This window comes from Eretmochelys imbricata, chromosome 24, assembly GCF_965152235.1.
Source record: "Eretmochelys imbricata isolate rEreImb1 chromosome 24, rEreImb1.hap1, whole genome shotgun sequence".
NCBI lineage: Eukaryota > Metazoa > Chordata > Testudines > Cheloniidae > Eretmochelys > Eretmochelys imbricata.
The window spans coordinates 19,338,871-19,364,300 of record NC_135595.1 but is presented as its reverse complement, the minus strand read 5'-3'; the positions used below and the strand labels follow the sequence as shown (position 1 = coordinate 19,364,300).

The 25,430-nt window shown below is 55.5% G+C and overlaps 1 protein-coding gene across 1 annotated transcript; it reads right to left on the bottom strand.

Annotated features, from left to right (window-relative positions):
- Nucleotides 1–19,858: 19,858 nt before the first annotated feature.
- On the bottom strand, nucleotides 19,859–24,821 carry LOC144279623 (phospholipase A2 inhibitor and Ly6/PLAUR domain-containing protein-like). The gene is made up of 5 exons (XM_077841200.1): nucleotides 24,728–24,821; nucleotides 23,060–23,176; nucleotides 22,547–22,699; nucleotides 22,138–22,281; nucleotides 19,859–20,019 (listed from the first exon to the last, which is right to left on the bottom strand). The coding sequence occupies exons 1-5, from the start codon at nucleotides 24,819–24,821 to the stop codon at nucleotides 19,859–19,861; spliced, it is 669 nt and encodes a 222-aa protein (XP_077697326.1).
- Nucleotides 24,822–25,430: the final 609 nt, after the last annotated feature.

The window sequence follows — 25,430 nt, the reverse complement described above, 5'->3', positions numbered from 1 at the left end:
GAAGTTTTCACCTAAGCTGGTAAAAGTAAGCTTAGGAGGTTTTCATGCAGGTCCCCACATCTGTACCCTAGAGTTCAGAGTGGGGAAGGAACTTGACAATGCTGTAGGGATGCTAACGAAGAACTTTAGCACCAGAAAAGTGCTGAGTCCAAGGGCAGGGGCCATCGCGTGTGCTGACTGCTATGTTCCTCCCTCCCCACATCGAAGGCAAAGCCCACGTGGGTGGGGACCTGCCACCTTGTTCTCTGGGAGAAGAAGCTGTAAGGATGGATTGAGGGAACCCTGCCTCGCTGGGCTGGCTGGACGCTTACAGGGACCGGAACCGGATGCAAAGCGGGGGTCCCTGGAGACCGTCTGGGAGCACCTGAAAAGACTTGGGAAAATGGCAGTTTTTCCTTCACCGCCACCGTTTGGAATTACAGACTGCAACTCACCTGGGCATGAATTTTACCTGCTTTAACCCCTTGTCACCCTCATTCCCTTTCCTTAGCTCACGAACCTTTAGCAAGATTCCTACAGAGCTGGCTGCCAGCGTTGCCTTTGGTGTAGGATCTGGGGTCCCGTGGCCCTGGGGTAAGAGACCGGTCTTCTGGGGCAGGGGACAACCTGGGTGGGCTGGTTTGGGGTGTACGTGAGGTTTCCTCACAAAGTCCGGCTTGTCTGAGAGTATCTGAGGGGACTGGCTGTGACTCCGGGGTCAGACGGGGGCAGCGATCCAGGAGTTCACGCTGGGTGAAATCTGCTCACAGAGCACCACCGGCTGGGGGGATCTGCCCTATTTCCTGACACCTTCCCTGAGCTCGTCACTCCCAGTGGAGCCGCCCCAGAGAGCGGGACGAACTGAGCCCTGCAAAATCAACCTAGAAGGACATTTCTCCCCTCCAGGGCGTTCCCGCCCGCCTGGACAGCTGGGTGAGCCACGGCCTCTCCTTCCCACAGCCCTCCTTCCCCAGGGGAGCTCAGCCAGCCGGAGCCTTTCCCCCGGCCACGGGCCTTGCCTTGGGGGAGGGGATCTAGGCAGGACTCCTAGGTTCCATTCCCTGGCCCTGCAGTGGGCTTGGGAGCCAGGACTCCTGGGCTCTATCCCTGGCTTTCAGAAGGGAGTGGGCCCTGTTGGGTTACAGGGTGGGGTACTGGGAGTCAGGACTCCAGCGTTCTCTTCCTGCCAGCATCACTTGTGCACAGATAGGGGCGGTGTGGGGCCCGGTACGGGGCAGTCAGGGGACAAGGAGCTGGGGGGTGCTTTCCGGACAACTCACTTTATTCAGCCAATGCACAAAAGGAACACGCAATCCCCCCAAAGGGAGGTGCACTGCAGCCCAGCACGCAGCAGAAGGGGAGGACGCCAGGCCGGGGCTCAGGGCTCCCCGATGCTTCCACTGGCCCAGGGAGCTGGGTAGCAGTCAACCCGGCTCAGCATCTCCACCACGCCCTGGGTGTATTTCTTCACCAAGAATCTCTTCTTGCAGGCGCCAGGGGAGCCACATCCAGCCGCACTCTTCCTCAGTTTGATGTCACCTGGATGAGGGGAGAGAGACGTAATCAGGGGCTCCCAGATCCACCCCCCGACCCCAATAAGGTCTCTCACACACTCCCTTCCCAGGAGGACTGCACCCGGCTCTGCAGGCAGAGTGGGGTCTAGTGCTCAGAGCAGGGGGCTGGAACAATGTGAGAACATAAGAGGAATGGCCCTCCTGGGTCACCCCAAAGGTCCATCTAGCCCAGTATCCTCTGGCCAATGCCAGGTGCCCCAGAGGGAATGAACAGAACAGGGAACCTTCCACTGATCCATCCCCTGTCGCCCATTCCCAGCTCCTGGCAAACAGAGGCTAGGGCCGCCATCGCTGCCCATCCTGGCAATAGCCACAGATGGACCTGTACTCCAGGAACTTCTCTCATTCCTGTTTCAACCCTGTTGTAGTCTTGGCCTTCAAAACATCCTCCGGCAATGAGTTCCACAGGTTGACTGTGCGTTGTGTGAAGCAGTACTTCCTTTTGTTTGTTTTAATCCTGCTGCCTGTGGTGACCCCTCCTTCTTATGTTAGATGGAGTAAATAACACTTCCTTATTTAGTTCCTCCACACCCTTCAACCTTCTCTAGACCTCAATCATATCCCCTCTTAGCCATCTCTTTTCCAGGCTGAAAAGTCCCACTCTTATTCATCTCTCCTCATATGGCAGCCGTTCCAACCCCCTCATCATTTTGTTTGGGCTTTTCTGAAGCTTTTCCAATTCCGATATCTCTTTTCTGAGAGTGAGCGACCACATCCGCCTGCAGTGTTCAAGCTGCGGGCTTCCCATGCATTTATATTGAGGCAACACGATCTATTCTGTCCCATTCTCTGTCCCTTTCTTAATATTTCCCAGCATTCTGTTCCCCTTTTTCACGGCTGCTGCACATGGAGTCATTTCAGAGAACTCTCCACAATGACTCCAAGATCTTTCTTGAGTGGTAAATTCGACCCATCATTGTGTATGTCTAGTTGGGATTACGTTTGCCCATGTGTGTTACTTTGCATTTATCAACATTGAATTTCCTCTGCCGTTTTGTTGTCCAGTCACCCAGTTCTGAGAGATCCTTTAGTACCTCTTCACAGTCTGCTTTGGACTTCACTATCTTGAGTAGGTTTGTATCTTCTGCAAATTTTGCCACCTCACTATTTACCCTTTTTTCCAGAACATTTCGGAATATGGTGAATAGGACTGGGCCCAGTGCGGATCCCTGGGGGACTCCCACTATTTACATCTCTCCGTTCTGAAAACTGACCATTTCTTCCTACCCTTTTTTCCCTATCTTTTAACAAGTTACTGAGCCATGAGAGGATTTTATCCCATGACAGCTCACGTTTCTGAAGAGCCTTTGGTGAGGGACCTTTTCAAAGGCTTTCTGAAAATCTAAGTACACTATAGCCACTGGATCCCCCTTGTCCACACGCTTCTTGACCCCCTCAGAGAATTCTAGTATACTGGTGAGGCGTGGTTTTCCTTTACCGAAACCATGTTGACCCTTCCCCAACAAATTATGTTCATCTGTGTGGCTGACAGTTCTCTTCTTTCCTATAGTTTCAATGAGTTTACCCTGTACTGAAGTCAGACTTACTAGTCTGTAGTTGCTGGGATCACCTCTGGAGCCCTTTTTAGAAATTGGCGTATCATTAGCCATCCTCCAGCCATTTGGGACAGAAGCTGATTTAAATGGTAGGTTAGAAACCACAGTTAGTCATTCTATAATTTGAAATTTGAGTTCCTTCCGAACTCTTGGGCGAATCCCATCTGGTCCTGGTGACTTATTACTGTTTAATTTATCAATTTGTTGCAAAAACTCCTGTAATGACTCCTCAATCTGGGACAGTTCCTCAGATTTGTTATGAAAACAGAATGGCTCAGGTTTGGGAATCTCCCTCCCAGCCTCAGCCGTGAAGACCGATGCACAGAATTCATTTTGTTTCTCCGCAGTGGCCTTATCCTCCTTGGGTGCTCCTTTGGCATCGCGGCAAGTAGGACTCCAGGGTTCTCTCTGCAAATCTGCCAGGGGAGTGGAGTCTAGTGGGTCAGAGCCAGGGGGTCGGGGACTGAGCCAGGACACCTGGGCTCCACCTTGTACTCTGTGTTCAGACCCCGCCCCCATCTGGAGGACTTACCCAGTGTTAATATCCCAGATTCCTCAACACAATGGTCCTCGGCGCCGGTGCAGGCCAAGAGCACCTTCTTCTTCTCCTTCTCATTCCCGTGATATGGCCACACGTTGAAGAACGACAGGCACTGCCGGCCGTTGGGGACGGAGCTCACAGTTGGCACTGAGAACAGTCAGACACACACAGTCAGCCAGGGGTGGGGAGTCACCACACGCTGGGCTCAATCCCAGCTCGGGGAAGGGAGTGGGGTCTAGTGGTTAGAGCAGGGGGGCTGGGAGCCAGGACTCCTGGGTTCTCTCCAGGCAGGTGTGGCCGGAGTAGGGCTCTAGGTTTGCAGCAGACACACACCTGGGATGGCCCCAGCGTTGCAGCCGTCGGTGTTACAGCTCACGATGTTCACCCGCACGGTGACATTGTGCGGGTAGGTCAGCGAGAAGGGGCTGGGCTCATAGTTCTGGGGCTCCAGGCACGATTTAGCCGTGTAGGAGAAGTAGTATCCCTCTGTGGAAGGGAAACAGAGAATCACCTCTGAACTCCCCAATGGACCCCCAGCTGCTCCATCCTCCCCTTTTGTATCCATCCACCCCACCCCCAACTAATCTCATCTTCCCCCCCACCCCCAATAAAATCCTCTCTTCTGTCTGATCCAGCCCCACAGCCACCCACTGAAATTCCCCATCTCATCCCATCCCCCGTCTATGACATTATCTTTCCAGACTGAGCAGTCCCTGCTCCTGGAGAGGAGTGGAGACTATTGGTTAGAGTAGGGGGAGGGACTGGGAGCCAGGACTCCTGGGTTCGACCCCTGGCTTCAGGAGGACAATGGTGTCTACACTTAGTAGAAATCTTCTTTCACTCACCCAGCCTGATCTCTGCCACGACGGTGACGCAGGTCCCTTCCGAGGGGGCGCAGGGCTGCAGGGGGCCGGAGCACGATAGGTCTCTGGACGCACACACCTCGCATTGCAGAGCGCTCCCTGGAGGTTGGAAAAATCCCTTCTCAGTACAAACCCCGGCTCCCCACCCCTCCCCAGGCAGTGCCCGTGGGCGAAATACCACCAGGAACCAAGAGGTGGCGCTGTGGGAGTTGTTACCACCAATGCCTCCTCACTGAACGTGTGGGCAGGCAGATCTTGGAGAAATGCCACCTGCTTTTGCAGCAGTTCTGCCCAGTTCCATTTAACTCTCCGGATGGGGAAAGGCATCTTGCTAGCTGGTCATTTGTATCTGACTCAACACTGCAGACAAGTCTGTTTGCTGCCTGAGTGTCTGTGGCTAGAATACATTTTCAGCTGCTGACGTGGCTATCTGGGGTGCAGCTTGTGCCTGCGAACAAACCCCACACGTCTGTGTAGACAGAAAAACAAGAATTCGGCTGCTCTGCGGAGGGGTTTCTGCCTGGCTTTACGGTGAACCTTTCACACACACACACACCCCCCCCCCGCCGTAACTCTCTGCTCTCAGAGTTACGTCAGCTCAGCCACACTCGACTTCAGCCCACATTTCATCGCTGATCCTGCCAATTCTCTTCTTCAGAATACGATTGATGCTTCTTAAGCCTTTGGATTGATGGCTGTGCACCTCCAGCTAGCGATCCCAGGAGCATCAACTCTTTCCTCTCCAGAGTGTGGGGGCCTTTAAATTCATGACGTGAGCGTCAGGTAGTTTTAAGAAAGAAAGAAAGAAAGAAAGAAAGAGAAAAATTTTCCCACTTCGGTTTTTTTAGAGCTTTCATGTGGAAACATCCATTAAACCTCAGAATGCCTTCCTCTGCCACTTCTATGTCCCTAGATGGTAGCAAAGTGATATTCTCCCCATCTAAGAAATAGGGAAACTGAGGTAGAACAAAGATGTGTTCAATTCAGGGTTAGAACCAAGAAGACAGCCGAGAAGTCCTCACTCCTGACTCCCAGCCCACTCTCACCCACGAGACCCCACTCCTCTTTCAGAGCCACGGACAGAACTCGGGAGTCCTGATTTGCAACTGTCTCTGCTCAAACTCACTACACCCCAGCCCGCTTCTACAGCTGGGGAATGAGCCCAGGAGTCCTGGCTCTCAGCCCCACCCTTTGCACCCCCATTCCCATTTCAAAGCCGGGGGATGAACCCAGGAGTCCTGGCAGGAATCTCAGCGCTGGTGGGCAGGGGAACATTTCCAAGCGGGATTATATGTGGATGGGGGTGGTGCTGCTCATCGGGATGACCCCAAGCCTGGGTGAGAGCTGGAGGAGAAACGAGAAGAAGGAAGGACAGACAGACTCTGACCCCCTGGCCAGGCACCTAGCCTGGGCTGTGGGAGTCCCAGGCTCCAATCCCTGCTCTCCCCGAGTCAGCCGGGGGACGTGGCCCTGGGTTTTCCTCTTGCTGGTTTTACCCACAAATTCCATCCTGACCCCAGAATCCGCCATCGACAGCGGCACGTTCCCCAGCTGAATTCCGGCTCCCTGTGCCGGGGGACGGACGGGACTCACCTGTGGCCAGGAGAGCGGACAGCAGGCAGAGGGGCAGAGCCACCCCCATGGTGCCCGGGTGTTTACTGCAGTGAGCAGAACAGCGAGGAAGCATCTGGCTGTGGTTTTATCAGGCAGGTTGGCAAATACCTGCCCCCTGGGGGATCAGCTGGGGTTGCCCCATGACATCCTGGTGCGCCCGGAGATGGGAGATTTCACAGCCCTGCATGTGACACTGGCTGATCAGATGATGCCAATGTGTACTGAGGCCAATTCCCTTTTGCATTAGTGGAAATCAGTGGTTCTCAGCCAGGGGTCTGTGTACCCCAGGGGTACACACAGGTCTTCTGGGGGTACATCAGCTCATCTAGATATTTGCCTCGATTTACAACCGGCCACATTAAGGCATGAGTGAAGTCAGTACGAGCTAAACTGTCGACCCCTTGTTCATATTGCTCTATATACTCTACACTGAACTGCAAGCACCAGAAAAGTGTCGACTCCAAAGCCGGGGACCATCGTGTCCTGTCAACTCTCTTCTTCCGAATTTGATTGGTGATCGTTCACCCTTGCCACTGATGGCTTCACACCTCCATCATGCATGCAAAAACTCTGGGCTGGCTGAAGAGATCCCATGATCGTTAACTCTTTCCTGTCCAGAGCTTGGGAGAGTTTCAATTCAGTCAGTGAACATAAGTTTTTAATTGAAGGACGAAAGAAAGAAAACCAATTGGTCCACTTTGGTTTTTTTCAGAGCTTTCCTCTGGAAACATCACTTCAACCTCCAAATGCCTTCCCCTGCCTTTGCCAGGGTCCCAGGTGGGAGGAAGGGAACATTATCCCCACCTTACAAACAGGGAAACTGAGGCAGAAGGAGGCGGTGTCAGACTTGGAGTCACGAATACAGCCAAGGAGTCAGATTTCAGAGTAGCAGCCATGTTAGTCTGTATCCCCAAAAAGAACGGGAGTACTTGTGGCACCTTAGAGACTAACAAATGTAGATGAATCTCAGGAATCTCAGCGCAGGGGGCAGGGGAACATTTCCAAGCAGGATGACAAGGGTGGGGGACGCTTTTCCTGCCTCCTGAGATTTGTCTGTGATTTCCAAAGGTTTCCTGCTTCTCATCAGTGCCCAGCTCCCTGTGCCTGGGGACAGATGGGATTCCCCTGTGACCAGGAGAGCAGACAGCAGGCAGAGGGGCTGGGGCGCCCACATGGTGGTCGGGCATTTTCTGCAGGGACCAGAGCAGCCATGAAGCAGCTGGCTGTGGGTACGGCAGGCAGGTTCAGAGAATTAGAGAACCATAGAACACATCAAAGGGTGGAGATTCCACCCCCTCCCTAGGGAACCCAATGCAGCGCTTCACCACCCTCCTAGTGAAATAGTGTTTCATGCTCTCCAGCCTAGACCTCCCCCACTGCAACTGGAGACCATTGCTCCTCGTTCTGTCATCTGCCACCACTGAGAACAGCCGAGCTCCACCCTCTTTGAACCCCCCTCAGGTAGTTTAAGGCTGCTATCAAATTCCCCCTCACTCTTCTCTTCTGCAGACAAAAGAAGCCCAGTTCCCTCAGCCTCCCCTCCTAAGTCACGTGCCCCAGCCCCCTCATCATTGCCCTCCGCTGGACTCTCTCCAATTTCTCCACATCCCTTCTGTAGTGGGGGGCCCAAAACTGACTGCAAGTTTTTGCAAGAAATTGATAAATTAAACAGTAATAAGTCACCAGGACCAGATGGGATTCGCCCAAGAGTTCGGAAGGAACTCAAATGTCAAATTACAGAACTACTAACTGTGGTTTGTAACCTACCATTTAAATCAGCTTCTGTCCCAAATGGCTGGAGGATGGCTAATGACATGCCAATTTCTAAAAAGGGCTCCAGAGGTGATCCCATGAACAACAGGCCAATAAGTCTGACTTCAGTATTGGGCAAACTCATTGAAACTATAGGAAAGAAGAGAACTGTCAGACACATAGATGAACATAATTTGTTGGGGAAGGGTCAACATGGTTTCGGTAAAGGAAAATCACGCCTCACCAATCTACTAGAATTCTCTGAGGGGGTCAACAAGCGTGTGGACAAGGGGGATCCCATGGATATAATGTACTTAGATTTTCAGAAAGCGTCCCTCACCAAAGGCTCTTAAGCAAAGTGAACTGCCATGGGATACAGAGTAACAGCCGTGTTAGTCTGTATTCGCAAAAAGAAAAGGAGTCCTTGTGGCACCTTAGAGACTAACCAATTTATTTGAGCATGAGCTTTCGTGAGCTACAGCTCACTTCATCAGAGGCATACCGTGGAAACTGCAGCAGACTTTATATATACACAGAGAATATGAAACAATACCTCCTCCCACCCCACTGTCCTGCTGGTAATAGCTTGTCATGGGATAAAATCCTCTTATGGCTCAGTAACTGGTTAAAAGATAGGGAAAAAAGGGTAGGAAAAATGGTCAGTGTTCAGAACGGAGAGAGGTAAATAGTGGGAGTCCCCCAGGGATCTGCACTGGGCCCAGTCCTATTCACCATATTCCGAAATGTTCTGGAAAAAGGGGTAAATAGTGAGGTGGCAAAATTTGCAGAAGATACAAACCCACTCAAGATAGTTAAATCCAAAGGAGACTGCGAAGAGGTACTAAAGGATCTCTCAGAACTGGGTGACTGGGCAACAAAACGGCAGATGAAATTCAATGTTGATAAATGCAAAGTAATGCACATGGGCAAACGTAATCCCAACTAGACATACACAATGATGGGTTGAATTTACCACTCAAGAAAGATCTTGGAGTCATAGTGGAGAGTTCTCTGAAATCATCCACTCCATGCGCAGCGGCCGTGAAGAAAGCGAACAGAATGCTGGGAATCATTAAGAAAGGGACAGAGAATAAGACAGACAATAGCATGTTGCCTCTATATAAATCCATGGGACGCCCACAACTTGAACACTGCGTACGGATGTGGTCGCCCCTTCTCAAAAAAGATATTGGAATTGGAAAAGCTTCAGAAAAGCCCAACCAAAATGATGAGGGGGATGGAAGTGCTGCCATATGAGGAGAGATTAATAAGAGTGGGACTTTTCACCTTGAAAAAGAGACGGCTAAGGGGGCATATGATCGAGGTCTTGAGAAGATTGAAGGGTGTGGAGGAAGGAAATAAGGAAGAGTTATTTACTCCTCCTAACATAAGAACGGGGGGTCACCACAGGCAGCAGGATTAAAACAAACAAAAGGAAGTACTGCTTCACACAATGCACAGTCAACCTGTGGAACTCCTTGCCAGAGGATGTTTTGAAGGCCCAGACTATAACAGGGTTCAAACAGGAACTAGAGAAGTTCCTGGAGGACAGGTCCATCTGTGGCTATTAGCCAGGGTGGGCAGGGATGGTGGCCCTAGCCTCTGTTTGCCAGGAGCTGGGAATGGGCGACAGGGGATGGATCACCGGAAGGTTCCCTGTTCTGTTCATTCCCTCTGGGGCACCTGGCATTGGCCAGAGGATACTGGGCTAGATGGACCTTTGGTGTGGCCCAGGGGGGCCGTTCCTCTGTTATGTTCTCACTTTGTTCCAGCCCCCTGCTCTGCGCACGAGACCCCACTCTGCCTGCAGAGCCGGGTGCAGTCCTGGTGGGAGGGGAGTGTGTGAGAAACCACATGGGGGTCAGGGGAGGGGATGTGGGAGCCCCTGATGACGTCTCTCTCCCCCCGTCCAGGTAACATCACCGTGAAGAAGGCTCTGGCTGGATGTGCCTCCCCTGGCGCTTGCATGAAGAGAGAGGGGGAGAGGAAATACGCCCAGGGCGTGGTGGAGATGCTGATCCGGGCCGAGTGCTACCCAGCTCCCAGGGCCGGTGGAGGCATCGGGCAGCCCTGAGCCCCAGTCTGGCGTCCTGCCCTTCTGCTGTGTGCCGGGCTGCAGTGAACCTCCCTTCAGCAGCCACCGGCTGCTGCTTCTCTTTGGGGGGATTGCGGGTTTCTTTTCTGCATTGGCTGAATCAAGCGAGTTGTGGGGAAAGCACCCCCCTAGCTCCTTGTCCCCTGACCGCCCCGTACCGGGCCCCCCCGCCCCTATCTGTGCACAAGTGATGCTGGCAGGAAGAGAACCCGGGAGTCCTGACTCCCAGTAATCCCCCCAGTAACCCACCAGAGCCCACTCCCTTCTGAAAGCCAGGGATAGAGCCCAGGAGTCCTGGCTCCCAAGCCCCCTGCTCTAACCACTGGACCCCTCTCCCCTTGCAGGGCCAGGGAATGGAACCCAGGAGTCCTGCCTGGACCCCCTCCCGGAAGGCAAGGCCCGTGGCCGGGGGAAAGGCACCGGCTGGCTGAGCTCCCCTGGGGAAAGAGGGCTGTGGGAAGGAGAGGCCCTGGCTCACCCAGCTGTCCAGGCGGGCGGGAACGCCCTGGAGGGGAGAAATGTCCTTCTAGGTTGATTTTGCAGGGCTCAGTTCGTCCCGCTCTCTGGGGCGGCTCCACTGGGAGTGCCTGGCTCAGGGAAGGTGTCAGGAAACAGGGCAGATCCCCCCAGCCGGTGGTGCTCTGTGAGTAGATTTCACCCAGCGTGAACTCCTGGATCGCTGCCCCCGTCGGACCCCGGAGTCACAGCCAGTCCCCTCAGATACTCTCAGACAAGCCGGACTTTCTGAGGAAAGGTCACGTACACCCCAAACCAGCCCACCTAGGTTGTTCCCAGCCCCAGGAGACCGGTCACTTACCCCAGAGCCACGGGACCCCAGATCCTACACCAAAGGCAACGCTGGCAGCCAGGTCTGTAGGAAACTCGCTAAAGGTTCGTGAGCTAAGGAAAGGGAATGAGGGTCACGAGGGGTTAAAGCCGGTAAAATTCATGCCCAGGTGAGTCGCAGTCTGTAATTCCAAACGGTGGCGGTGATGGAAGAAACTGCCATTTTCCCAAGTCTTTTCAGGTGCCCCCAGACGGTCTCCAGGGATCCCCGCTTTGCATCCCATTCTGGTCCCTGTAAGAGTCCAGCCAGCCCAGTGAGGCAGGATCCTTCCCTGAATCCATCCTTACAGCTTCTTCTCCCAGAGAACAAGCTGGCAGGGCCCCCACCCACGTGGGCTTTGCCTTCGATGCGGGGAGGGAGGAACGCGGCGGTCAGCACACACGATGGCCCCTGCCTTTGGGGTCAGCACTTTTCTGGTGCTAAAGTTCCTCCTTAGCATCCCTCCGGCATCTCTGCTGGGTCAGTGAGTCCCAGGGCTGTGCTCAGGGTGAATGGTTGTTACTCCGCTAAAACAGCAGATGGGGAAGAGAAAACCATACCACGGCCCATTGGTTTTCATGAAATCGAAACTCCAAACACACTGTTCTACCTTCGCCATGCCTTTGATCTAGGCCAGGGGCTCTCGACCTTTCCAGACAGCTGTACCCCTTGCGGGAGTCTGATGTGTCTTGGGTACCCCAAGTTTCCCCTCACTTAAAAACGACTTGCTCACAAAACCAGCCATAAAAATGCACAATGTCACGGCCATGCTGCTGCTGACAAGCTGCTTCCTTTCTCATTTCCGCCATTATAAAATAACTGGGCGGGAACGCAGGACAAATCCTGCACTGGCATTTCAGTGTAGAGTATATAGAGCAATGTGAACAAGGGGTCGACAGTTTAGCTCTTACTGACTTCACTAGTGCCTTAAAGTGGCTGATTGTAAAATGAGGCAAATATCTAGATGAGCTGATGTGCCCCCGGAAGACCTGTGCGTACCCCTGGGGTACACGGACCCCTGGCTGAGAACCGCTGATCTCCACTAATGCACAAGGGAATTGGCCTCAGTACACATTGGCATCACCTGATCAGCCAGTGTCACATGCAAGGCTGTGAAATCTCCCATCTCCGGGCGCACCAGGATGTCATGGGGCAGCCCCAGCCGATGCCCCAGGGGGCAGGTATTTGCCAACCTGCCTGAGAAAACCACAGCCAGATGCTTCCTCGCTGTCCTGCTCACTGCAGCAAACACCTGGGCACCATGTGGGTGGCTCTGCCCCTCTGCCTGCTGTCCGCTCTCCTGGCCACAGGTGAGTCCCGTCCGTCCCCAGGCACAGGGAGCCGGGTGGTGGGGGCGGGATTTCACCTGGGGAACGTGACGCTGTGGATGGCGGATTCTGGGGTCAGAATGGAATTTGTGGGTAAAACCAGCGAGAGGAAAACCCGGGGCCACGTCCCCCGACTGAATTGGGGAGAGCAGGGATTGGAGCTTGGGACTCCCACAGCCCACGCTAGGGGCCTGGCCAGCGGGTCTGAGTCCGACTGTCCTTCCTTCTTCTCGTTCCTCCTCCAGCTCTCGCCCAGGCTTGGGGTCATCCCGATGAGGAGCACCACCCCCATCCACATGTAATCCTGCTTGGAAATGTTCCCCTGCCCGTCAGTGCTGAGATTCCTGCCAGGACTCCTGGGTTCATTCCCCGGGCTTGAAAGGGGAATGGGGGTGCAACAGGTGGGAGCTGGGAGCCAGGAAACCTTTGCTTTGAACTGACTTAGCCTGTGAAGGGAGGCGTCGCTTGCCTTTGACCTTTGATTTCTTTGTACCTGTCTTGGGGCGTACGCACCCCATGGTGTTCCAGAGACTGAAGGTTTAATGCGTGCCCTGCTAACCACAGCTGGGAGGAATAAAGGGGCTGGAAAGCCGTGGGGCAGAGCAGCTGCCAGAGAGGAGGGAGCGGCTGGCTGCAAGCCCCCAAAGGTGCAGGGACGCAGAGCCCCGGGGGGAGGTAGGGAGGTGCTCCGGGCTCTGGCAGGGTGGGAGCTCCTCTGAGCCCGTTTATTTTGTTGGAGGGCCCTGAGCCGGCAGTCAGAGGATTGGGCAGGCCTGGGATCCCCCCTGCCCCGGTTGGGCTACGTGAACCTTGGGGCTGTGCCACATTTGGCCAGAGGGAGGCGCCATCACACCCCTCACACAGACCGTTTCTGCCTTTTCTGGCTTGTAATCACTTAGCTCCTGCCCTTCCCTGGTTCTCAGTGTTCGATCTAAAGCAGGGTGTGTCTGGGACCTTCCCTTGGGCCGACAGGATCGGGGCGTCTCCTTTCAAGGAATCAGCAGTGGACTTTCTAGGAGCTTGTGTTGGCCCGGAGGGCGCTGGGAGTTCTGGGCAGGGGGGTTTGCTGGGCTGGGGGGTTTGCTGGGGTCGCTCTGCAGTGTTATTCTCGGGGGGTGGGGGAGGGGTCTGGCTGCAATATAACGGGGAGCGATTTGCAGGCTGGAGCACGGGTGGGCAAACTTTTTGGCCCGAGGGCCACAATTGGGTATGGAAATTGTATGGCCGGCAATGACTGCTCAGGAAATTGGGGGTGAGGGGCTGAGGGCTCTGGCTAGGGATGCGGGGTTGGGGGTGCAGGAGGGTGCTCCGGGCTGGGACCCAGGGGTTCAGATGGAGGGAGGGGGATCAGGGCTGGGGCAGGGGGCTGGGGTGCAGGAGGGGTTCAGGGGTGCAGGCTCCGGGCAGCGCTTACCTCAAGCAGCTCCCCGAAGCAGCGGCATGTCCCCGCTCTGGCTCCTACGCCGAGGCTCTGGGCGCCACGTCGTCCGCAGGCGCCGTCCCTGCAGCTCTCATGGGCCACAGTTCCCAGCCAGTGGGCGCTGCGGGGGTCCCCACGCATAGGAGCCGGAGGGGGGACCTGCTGCTGCTTCTGGGAGCCGTGTAGAGCGGGACAAGCCCCCCACCCCACTCCTTGGCTGGAGCACCAGAGCGGGCTAAGCCCCGGACCCCACTCCTCGGTGGGAGCTCGAGGGCCGGATTAAACCATCTGGAGGGCCGGATCCGGCCCCCGGGTCATAGTTTGCCCACCCCTGGGATGGAGAACTGAGGGGCCCTGGCAGGTCATGGGTCCAGGCTGTAGGCTGGGGAATGTCCCAGGGACGCCCTTTGCACAGGAGGATCAAAAGGAGAAAGAACAAAGGAGACCCCTTCCCCCTCCCCGCCTCTTTGGTCTCTGGGAGCTGAGGCTGGGATATTGGATTCAGCTCCAGCCAAGCTTAATCCAATGTCCCAGCTCCCGGAGACCGAGACCGGGGGGGTGTGTGCCCGGACACCTGGGTTCAGTGCAGATGCGGGCAGTGGTGTGGCAACTTGTCCAAACACACACACGAGCTCTGGGGAATTTCAGTTTAGGACCCAGCTTTATTCAGTGCCTTTACTTCTGGAAATAGATAGCGTTAAATCAGGGAGTGCTGGGTGTCAGGGCTCCTGGGTTCTATCCCTGGCTCTCCGAAGGGAGTGGTGTGTCGTGGTTAGAGCGGGGTGGCTGGGAGCCAGGACTCCTGGGTTCTATCCCAGCTCTGGGAGTGGAGTGGGGGCTGATGGGGTAGAGCAGTGGGGGCTGGGAGCCCAGGCTCCTGGGTTCTGTCCCCACGCTGGACTTTCAGGGGCTGCTGTGGAATACAATATGGCCCAGCGCTGTTCCACAGGACGTCACAGTCTGTCCAGAGACACACGCGCCCCCTCCTCCCACTCTGGCTGTAATGGGCTTTGCCTGGTGTGACGATGTGACTCAGCAGGGAGGGGGGAGTGTTGACCTGGGAATGTGCCCTGGGGAGGGGAGACCTGAGAGCCTGTCACCTGAGCCAGGAGGGGGAGGGGGAGGGGGAGGTAACACCTCTGCCCAGGAATGTGGACGGAGACTGCAGGAAGGAGCCTGCTGGGGGGGTTTAGTTTCAGTTTGGGGCTGGGTGGAGGAACACAGGGAACCCCAGGGCTGGGGTCTAAGCTCCCTGCTCCCCCAGAAGGACGTGATTGAGGCGTCCTGGGTGTACCCACAAGCTCTGTTGTGGACTGTGTTCCTGTTGTCCAATAAACCTTCTGTTTTACTGTCTCAGTGGATCCCAGGAAGAGGGGTGCAGGGCCTGGACTCCCCCACACTCCGTGACACACGCCCAGCAGTGCTCAGCGGATGCTGGGCCCCGTCGCCCTGGGCAGCATCTTGCCCAGTCTGGCTGGGCTCCTGGCAGTGAAATTCCTCTCCTAACGCCCCCTCTGTGTTGCCCCCCCTCCGCCAGGGGGAGCCACCCCACAGCTGAATGATGCCCTCATAGTCCGTGGGTCTCTCTCCTCTCCCCACGCCCACCCACGCCTCAGTTTCCCCATCTGAGCCCAAAGGATAATGAAGCTGAACTGCTTTTGCAAAGATCCAGGGAGTCAGGGCCCCAGGCAAAGCCCATTACAGCCAGAGTGGGAGGAGGGGGCGCGTGTGTTTCTGGACAGACTGTGACGTCCTGTGGAACAGCGCTGAGTCTTATTGTATTCCACAGCAGCCCCTGAAAGTCCAGCGTGGGGACAGAACTGGGGACAGCGTGGGGACAGCCTGGCCTCCCAGCCCCCACTGCTCTACCCCATCAGCCCCAACTCCTCTTCCATAGCTGGAATAGAACCCAGGAGTCCTGGCTCCCAGCCACCCCGCTCTAACCACAACACACCACTCCCTTCGGAGAGCCAGGGATAGAACCCAGGAGCCCTGACACCCAGCACTCCCTGATTTAACGCTATCTATTTCCAGAAGTAAAGGCACTGAATAAAGCTGGGTCCTAAACTGAAATTCCCCAGAGCTTGTGTGTGTGTTTGGACAAGTTGCCACACCACTGCCCGCATCTGCACTGAACCCAGGTGTCCGGGCACACACCCCCCCGGTCTCGGTCTCCGGGAGCTGGGACATTGGATTAAGCTTGGCTGGAGCTGAATCCAATATCCCAGCCTCAGCTCCCAGAGACCAAAGAGGCGGGGAGGGGGAAGGGGTCTCCTTTGTTCTTTCTCCTTTTGATCCTCCTGTGCAAAGGGCGTCCCTGGGACATTCCCCAGCCTACAGCCTGGACCCATGACCTGCCAGGGCCCCTCAGTTCTCCATCCCAGGGGTGGGCAAACTATGACCGGGGGCCGGATCCGGCCCTCCAGATGGTTTAATCCGGCCCTCGAGCTCCCACTGAGGAGTGGGGTCCGGGGCTTAGCCCGCTCTGGTGCTCCAGCCAAGGAGTGGGGTGGGGGGCTTGTCCCGCTCTACACGGCTCCCAGAAGCAGCAGCAGGTCCCCCCTCCGGCTCCTATGCGTGGGGACCCCCGCAGCGCCCACTGGCTGGGAACTGTGGCCCATGAGAGCTGCAGGGACGGCGCCTGCGGACGACGTGGCGCCCAGAGCCTCGGCGTAGGAGCCAGAGCGGGGACATGCCGCTGCTTCGGGGAGCTGCTTGAGGTAAGCGCCGCCTGGAGCCTGCACCCCTGAACCCCTCCTGCACCCCAGCCCCCTGCCCCAGCCCTGATCCCCCTCCCTCCATCTGAACCTCTGGGTCCCAGCCCGGAGCACCCTCCTGCACCCCCAACCCCTCATCCCTAGCCAGAGCCCTCAGCCCCTCACCCCCAATTTCCTGAGCAGTCATTGCCGGCCATACAATTTCCATACCCAATTGTGGCCCTCGGGCCAAAAAGTTTGCCCACCCCTGCTCCAGCCTGCAAATCGCTCCCCGTTATATTGCAGCCAGACCCCTCCCCCACCCCCCGAGAATAACACTGCAGAGCGACCCCAGCAAACCCCCCAGCCCAGCAAACCCCCCTGCCCAGAACTCCCAGCACCCTCCGGGCCAACACAAGCTCCTAGAAAGTCCACTGCTGATTCCTTGAAAGGAGACGCCCCGATCCTGTTGGCCCAAGGGAAGGTCCCAGACACACCCTGCTTTAGATCGAACACTGAGAACCAGGGAAGGGCAGGAGCTAAGTCATTACAAGCCAGAAAAGGCAGAAACGGTCTGTGTGAGGGGTGTGATGGCGCCTCCCTCTGGCCAAATGTGGCACAGCCCCAAGGTTCACGTAGCCCAACCGGGGCAGGGGGGATCCCAGGCCTGCCCAATCCTCTGACTGCCGGCTCAGGGCCCTCCAACGAAATAAACGGGCTCAGAGGAGCTCCCACCCTGCCAGAGCCCGGAGCACCTCCCTACCTCCCCCCGGGGCTCTGCGTCCCTGCACCTTTGGGGGCTTGCAGCCAGCCGCTCCCTCCTCTCTGGCAGCTGCTCTGCCCCACGGCTTTCCAGCCCCTTTATTCCTCCCAGCTGTGGTTAGCAGGGCACGCATTAAACCTTCAGTCTCTGGAACACCATGGGGTGCGTACGCCCCAAGACAGGTACAAAGAAATCAAAGGTCAAAGGCAAGCGATGCCTCCCTTCACAGGCTAAGTCAGTTCAAAGCAAAGGTTTCCTGGCTCCCAGCTCCCACCTGTTGCACCCCCATTCCCCTTTCAAGCCCGGGGAATGAACCCAGGAGTCCTGGCAGGAATCTCAGCACTGACGGGCAGGGGAACATTTCCAAGCAGGATTACATGTGGATGGGGGTGGTGCTCCTCATCGGGATGACCCCAAGCTCGGGCGAGAGCTGGAGGAGGAACGAGAAGAAGGAAGGACAGACGGACTCAGACCCACTGGCCAGGCCCCTAGCGTGGGCTGTGGGAGTCCCAAGCTCCAATCCCTGCTCTCCCCAATTCAGTCGGGGGACGTGGCCCCGGGTTTTCCTCTTGCTGGTTTTACCCACAAATTCCATCCTGACCCCAGAATCCGCCATCCACAGCGGCACGTTCCCCAGGTGAAATCCCGCCCCCACCACCCGGCTCCCTGTGCCTGGGGACGGACGGGACTCACCTGTGGCCAGGAGAGCGGACAGCAGGCAGAGGGGCAGAGCCACCCACATGGTGCCCAGGTGTTTGCTGCAGTGAGCAGGACAGCGAGGAAGCATCTGGCTGTGGTTTTCTCAGGCAGGTTGGCAAATACCTGCCCCCTGGGGCATCGGTTGGGGCTGCCCCATGACATCCTGGTGCGCCCGGAGATGGGAGATTTCACAGCCCTGCATGTGACACTGGCTGATCAGGTGATGCCAATGTGTACTGAGGCCAATTCCCTTGTGCATTAGTGGAGATCAGCGGTTCTCAGCCAGGGGTCCGTGTACCCCAGGGGTACGCACAGGTCTTTCGGGGGCACATCAGCTCATCTAGATATTTGCCTCGTTTTACAATCAGCCACTTTAAGGCACGAGTGAAGTCAGTAAGAGCTAAACTGTCGACCCCTTGTTCATATTGCTCTATATACTCTACACTGAAATGCCAGTGCAGGATTTGTCCTGCGTTCCCGCCCAGTTATTTTATAATGGCGGAAATGAGAAAGGAAGCAGCTTGTCAGCAGCAGCATGGCCGTGACCTTGTGCATTTTTATGGCTGGTTTTGTGAGCAAGTCGTTTTTAAGTGACGGGAAACTGGGGGTACCCAAGACACATCAGACTCCCGCAAGGGGTACAGCTGTCTGGAAAGGTCGAGAGCTCCTGGCCTAGATCAAAGGGATGGCGAAGGTAGAAGAGTGTGTTTGGAGTTTCGATTTAATGAAAACCAATGGGCCGTGGTATGGTTTTCCCTTCCCCGTCTGCTCTTTTAACGGAGTAACAACCATTCACCCTGAGCACAGCCCTGGGACTCACTGACCCAGCAGAGATGCCGGAGGGATGCTAAGGAGGAACTTTAGCACCAGAAAAGTGCTGACCCCAAAGGCAGGGGCCATCGTGTGTGCAGACCGCCGCGTTCCTCCCTCCCCGCATCGAAGGCAAAGCCCACGTGGGTGGGGGCCCTGCCAGCTTGTTCTCTGGGAGAAGAAGCTGTAAGGATGGATTCAGGGAAGGATCCTGCCTCACTGGGCCGGCTGGACTCTTACAGGGACCGGAACCGGATGCAAAGCGGGGAGCCCTGGAGACCGTCTGGGGGCACCTGAAAAGACTTGGGAAAATGGCAGTTTCTTCCATCACCGCCACCGTTTGGAATTACAGACTGCGACTCACCTGGGCATGAATTTTACCTGCTTTAACCCCTCGTGACCCTCATTCCCTTTCCTTAGCTCATGAACCTTTAGCGAGTTTCCTACAGACCTGGCTGCCAGCGTTGCCTTTGGTGTAGGATCTGGGGTCCCGTGGCTCTGGGGTAAGTGACCAGTCTCCTGGGGCAGGGGACAACCTGGGTGGGCTGGTTTGGGGTGTACGTGAGGTTTCCTCCCAAAGTCCGGCTTGTCTGAGAGTATCTGAGGGGACTGGCTGTGACTCCGGGGTCAGACGGGGGCAGCGATCCAGGAGTTCACACTGGGTGAAATCTGCTCACAGAGCACCACCGGCTGGGGGGATCTGCCCTGTTTCCTGACACCCTCCCTGAGCCCGTCACTCCCAGTGGAGCCGCCCCAGAGAGCGGGACGAACTGAGCCCTGCAAAATCAACCTAGAAGGACATTGCTCCCCTCCAGGGCGTTCCCGCCCGCCTGGACAGCTGGGTGAGCCACGGCCTCTCCTTCCCACAGCCCTCCTTCCCCAGGGGAGCTTAGCCCGCTGGTGCCTTTCCCCCAGCCATGGGCCTTGCCTTCCGGGAGGGGGTCCAGGCAGGACTCCTGGGTTCCATTCCCTGGCCCTGCAAGGGGAGAGGGGTCCAGTGGTTAGAGCAGGGGACTTGGGAGCCAGGACTCCTGGGCTCTATCCCTGGCTTTCAGAAGGGAGTGGGCTCTGGTGGGTTACTGGGGGGATTACTGGGAGTCAGGACTCCCGGGTTCTCTTCCTGCCAGCATCACTTGTGCACAGATAGGGGCGGGGGGGGCCCGGTACGGGGCGGTCAGGGGACAAGGAGCTAGGGGGGTGCTTTCCCCACAACTCGCTTGATTCAGCCAATGCACAAAAGAAACCCGCAATCCCCCCAAAGAGAAGCAGCAGCCGGTGGCTGCTGAAGGGAGGTGCACTGCAGCCTGGCACACAGCAGAAGGGCAGGACTCCAGACTGGGGCTCAGGGCTGCCCGATGCCTCCACCGGCCCTGGGAGCTGGGTAGCACTCGGCCCGGCTCAGCATCTCCACCACGCCCTGGGCGTATTTCCTCTCCCCCTCTCTCTTCATGCAAGCGCCAGGGGAGGCACATCCAGCCACAGCCTTCTTCACGGTGATGTTACCTGGACGGGGGGAGAGAGACGTCATCAGGGGCTCCCACATCCCCTCCCCTGACCCCCATGTGGTTTCTCACACACTCCCCTCCCACCAGGACTGCACCCGGCTCTGCAGGCAGAGTGGGGTCTCGTGCGCAGAGCAGGGGGCTGGAACAAAGTGAGAACATAACAGAGGAACGGTCCTCCTGGGCTACACCAAAGGTCCATCTAGCCCAGTATCCTCTGGCCAATGCCAGGTGCCCCAGAGGGAATGAACAGAACAGGGAACCTTCCGGTGATCCATCCCCTGTCGCCCATTCCCAGCTCCTGGCAAACAGAGGCTAGGGCCACCATCCCTGCCCACCCTGGCTAATAGCCACAGATGGACCTGTCCTCCAGGAACTTCTCTAGTTCCTGTTTGAACCCTGTTATAGTCTTGGCCTTCAAAACATCCTCTGGCAAGGAGTTCCACAGGTTGACTGTGCATTGTGTGAAGCAGTACTGCCTTTTGTTTGTTTTAATCCTGCTGCCTGTGGTGACCCCCCGTTCTTATGTTAGGAGGAGTAAATAACTCTTCCTTATTTCCTTCCTCCACACCCTTCAATCTTCTCAAGACCTCGATCATATGCCCCCTTAGCCGTCTCTTTTCCAAGGTGAAAAGTCCCACTCTTATTAATCTCTCCTCATATGGCAGCACTTCCATCCCCCTCATCATTTTGGTTGGGCTTTTCTGAAGCTTTTCCAATTCCAATATCTCTTTTTTGAGAAGGGGCGACCACATCCGTACGCAGTGTTCAAGCTGTGGGCGTCCCATGGATTTATATAGAGGCAACATGCTATTGTCTGTCTTATTCTCTGTCCCTTTCTTAATGATTCCCAGCATTCTGTTCGCTTTCTTCACGGCCGCTGCACATGGAGTGGATGATTTCAGAGAACTCTCCACTATGACTCCAAGATCTTTCTTGAGTGGTAAATTCGACCCATCATTGTGTATGTCTAGTTGGGATTACGTTTGCCCATGTGCATTACTTTGCATTTATCAACATTGAATTTCATCTGCCGTTTTGTTGCCCAGTCACCCAGTTCTGAGAGATCCTTTAGTACCTCTTCGCAGTCTCCTTTGGACTTAACTATCTTGAGTAGGTTTGTATCTTCTGCAAATTTTGCCACCTCACTATTTACCCCTTTTTCCAGAACATTTCGGAATATGGTGAATAGGACTGGGCCCAGTGCAGATCCCTGGGGGACTCCCACTATTTACCTCTCTCCGTTCTGAACACTGACCATTTTTCCTACCCTTTTTTCCCTATCTTTTAACCAGTTACTGAGCCATAAGAGGATTTTATCCCATGACAGTTCACTTTGCTTAAGAGCCTTTGGTGAGGGACGCTTTCTAAATCTAAGTACATTATATTCATGGGATCCCCCTTGTCCACACGCTTGTTGACCCCCTCAGAGAATTCTAGTAGATTGGTGAGGCGTGATTTTCCTTTACCGAAACCATGTTGACCCTTCCCCAACAAATTATGTTCATCTATGTGACTGATAGTTCTCTTCTTTCCTATAGTTTCAATGAGTTTGCCCAATACTGAAGTCAGACTTATTGGCCTGTTGTTCATGGGATCACCTCTGGAGCCCTTTTTAGAAATTGGCATGTCATTAGCCATCCTCCAGCCATTTGGGACAGAAGCTGATTTAAATGGTAGGTTACAAACCACAGTTAGTAGTTCTGTAATTTGACATTTGAGTTCCTTCCGAACTCTTGGGCGAATCCCATCTGGTCCTGGTGACTTATTACTGTTTAATTTATCAATTTCTTGCAAAGACTCCTGTAATGACTCCTCAATCTGGGACAGTTCCTCAGATTTGTTATGAAAACAGAATGGCTCAGGTTTGGGAATCTCCCTCCCAGCCTCAGCCGTGAAGACCGATGCACAGAATTCATTTAGTTTCTCCGCAGTGGCCTTATCCTCCTTGGGTGCTCCTTTGGCATCTCGGCAAGTAGGACTCCAGGGTTCTCTCTGCAACTCTGCCAGGGGAGTGGAGTCTAGTGGGTCAGAGCCAGGGGGGCTGGGACTGAGCCAGGACACCTGGGCTCCACCTCGTACTCTGTGTTCAGACCCCGCCCCCATCTGGAGGACTTACCCAGTGTTAATATCCCAGATTCCTCAACACAATGGTCCTCGGCGCCGGTGCAGGCCAACATCCCCACCGGCTGCTTGTCAAAACGATCCACTATGAAAACCATCTGGCACTGCCGGCCATTGGGGACGGAGCTCACAGTTGGCACTGAGAACAGTCAGACACACACAGTCAGCCAGGGGTGGGGAGTCACCACACGCTGGGCTCGATCCCAGCTCGGGGAAGGGAGTGGGGTCTAGTGATTAGAGCAGGGGAGCTGGGAGCCAGGACTCCTGGGTTCTGTCACCAGCTGTGGGAGGGAAGTGGGGTCTAGGGGTTAGAGGTGGGGGGTGAGGCTGGGAGCCAGGACTCCTGGGTTCTCTCCAGGCAGGTGTGGCCGGAGCAGAGCTCTAGGTTTGCAGCAGACACACACCTGGGATGGCCCCGGCGTTGCAGCCGTCGGTGTTACAGCAGGCGATGTTCGCCCGCATGGTGACATTCTGCGCGTAGGTCAGCGAGAAGGGACCGGACTCACAGTTCTTGGGCTCCAGGCACGATTTAGCCGTGTAGGAGAAGTAGTATCCCTCTGTGGAAGAGAAACAGAGAATCACCTCTGAGCTCCCCAATGGATCCCCAGCTGCTCCATCCTCCCCTTTTGTTCCATCCACCCCACCCCCAACTAATCTCATCTTTCCCCCGACCCCCAATAAAATCCTCTCTTCTAGTCTGATCCAGGCCCCACAGTCACCCACTGCAATTCCCCATCTCATCCCATCCCCTGTCTATGACATTATCTTTCCAGACTGAGCAGTCCCTGCTCCTGGAGAGGAGCGGAGGCTATTGGTTAGAGTAGGAGGAGGGGGTGGGAGCCAGGACTCCTGGGTTCGACCCCTGGCTTCAGGAGGACAATGGTGTCTACACTTAGTAGGAATGTTCTTTCACTCACCCAGCCTGATCTCTGCCACGACGGTGACACAGGTCCCTTCCGAGGGGGCGCAGGGCTGCAGGGAGCCGGAGCACGATTGCTCTTTGGACGCACACACCTCGCATTGCAGAGCGCTCCCTGGAGGTTGGAAAAATCCCTTCTCGGTACAAACCCCTGCTCCCCACCCCTCCCCAGGCAGTGCCCGTGGGCGAAATACCACCAGGAACCAAGAGGTGGCGCTGTGGGAGTTGTTACCACCAATGCCTCCTCACTGAACGTGTGGGCAGGCAGATCTTGGAGAAATGCCACCTGCTTTTGCAGCAGTTCTGCCCAGTTCCATTTAACTCTCCGGATGGGGAAAGGCATCTTGCTAGCTGGTCATTTGTATCTGACTCAACACTGCAGACAAGTCTGTTTGCTGCCTGAGTGTCTGTGGCTAGAATACATTTTCAGCTGCTGACGTGGCTATCTGGGGTGCAGCTTGTGCCTGCGAACAAACCCCACACGTCTGTGTAGACAGAAAAACAAGAATTCGGCTGCTCTGAAGAGGGGTTTCTGCCTGGCTTTGCGGTGAACCTTTCACACACACACACACACACACACACACACACCCCGCTGTCACTCTCTGCTCCAGGCCTCTGCCTCTCAGAGTTACGTCAGCTCAGCCACACTCGACTTCAGCCCACTTTTCATCGCTGATCCTCCCAATTCTCTTCTTCAGAATACGATTGATGCTTGTTAAGCCTTTGGATAGATGGCTGTGCACCTCCAGCCAGCGATCCCAGGAGCATCAACTCTTTCCTCTCCATAGCGTGGGGGCCTTTAAATTCATGATGTGCGTGTAAGGTTTTTAAGAAAGAAAGAAAGAAAGAAAGAAAGAAAGAAAGAAAGAAATTTGCCCACTTTGGTTTTTTTAGAGCTTTCATGTGGAAACATCAATTAAACCTCAGAATGCCTTCCCCTGCCCCTTCTATGTCCCTAGAATGTAGCAAAGTTATATTATCATATTATATTATCACTATCAAAGAAATATGGAAACTGAGGTAGAAAAAAGATGTGTTCAATTCAGGGTTAGAACCAAGAAGACAGTCGAGAACTCCTCACTCCTGACTCCCAGCTCACTCTAACCCACGAGACCCCACTCCTCTTTCAGGCCACGGACAGAACCCGGAAGTCCTGATTTGCAGCCATCTCCGCTCAAACTCACTACACCCCAGCCCTCTTCTACAGCTGGGGAATGAGCCCAGAAGTCCTGGCTCCCAGCCCCCACCCGTTGCATCCCCATTCCCCTTTGAAACCCGGGGAATGAAGCCAGGAGTCCTGGCAGGAATCTCAGCGCTGATGGGCAGGGGTACATTTCCAAGCAGGATTACATGTGGATGGGGGTGGTGCTGCTCATCGGGATGACCCCAAGCCCGGGTGAGAGCTGGAGAAGGAACGAGAAGAAGGAAGGACAGACGGACTCAGACCCACTGGCCAGGCACCTAGCATGGGCTGTGGGAGTCCCGGGCTCCACTCCCTGCTCTCCCCAATTCAGTCGGGGGACATGGCCCCGGGTTTTCCTCTCGCTGGTTTTACCCACAAATTCCATCCTGACCCCAGAATCCGCCATCCACAGCAGCACGTTCCCCAGGTGAAATCCCGCCCCCACCACCCGGCTCCCTGTGCCTGGGGACGGACGGGACTCACCTGTGGCCAGGAGAGCGGACAGCAGGCGGAGGGGCAGAGCCACCCACATGGTGCCCGGGTGCTTGCTGCAGTGAGCAGAACAGCGAGGAAGCATCTGGCTGTGGTTTTCTCAGGCAGGTTGGCAAATACCTGCCCCCTGGGGGATCGGCTGGGGCTGCCCCATGACATCTTGGTGGGCCCGGAGATGGGAGATTTCACAGCCCTGCATGTGACACTGGCTAATCAGGTGATGCCAATGTGTACTGAGGCCAATTCCCTTGTGCATTAGTGGAGATCAGCGGTTCTCAGCCAGGGGTCCGTGTACCCCAGGGGTACACACAGGTCTTCCGGGGGTACATCAGCTCATCTAGATATTTGCCTCATTTTACAACCGGCCACATTAAGGCACGAGTGAAGTCAGTACGAGCTAAACTGTCGGCCCCTTGTTCATATTGCTCTATATACTCTACACTGAAATGCAAGCACCAGAAAAGTGTCGACTCCAAAGCCGGGGACCATCCTGTCCTGTCAACTCTCTTCTTCCAAATTTGATTGGTGATCGTTCACCCTTGCCACTGATGGCTTCACACCTCCATCGTGCATGCAAAAACTCTGGGCTGGCTGAAGAGATCCCATGATCCTTAACTCTTTCCTGTCCAGAGCTTGGGAGAGTTTCAATTCAGTCAGTGAACATAAGTTTTTAATGGAAGGACGAAAGAAAGAA

Coding starts and splice junctions, on each gene's coding strand:
- LOC144279623 (XM_077841200.1), bottom strand. CDS start 24,821: ATGCTTCCTCGCTGTTCTGCTCACTGCAGCAAGCACCCGGGCACCATG. Junction 23,177..24,727: donor GTCCGCTCTCCTGGCCACAG/GTGAGTCCCGTC, acceptor TCCAACCTCCAG/GGAGCGCTCTGCAATGCGAG. Junction 20,020..22,137: donor ATCTGGGATATTAACACTGG/GTAAGTCCTCCA, acceptor CCCCCCGTCCAG/GTAACATCACCGTGAAGAAG.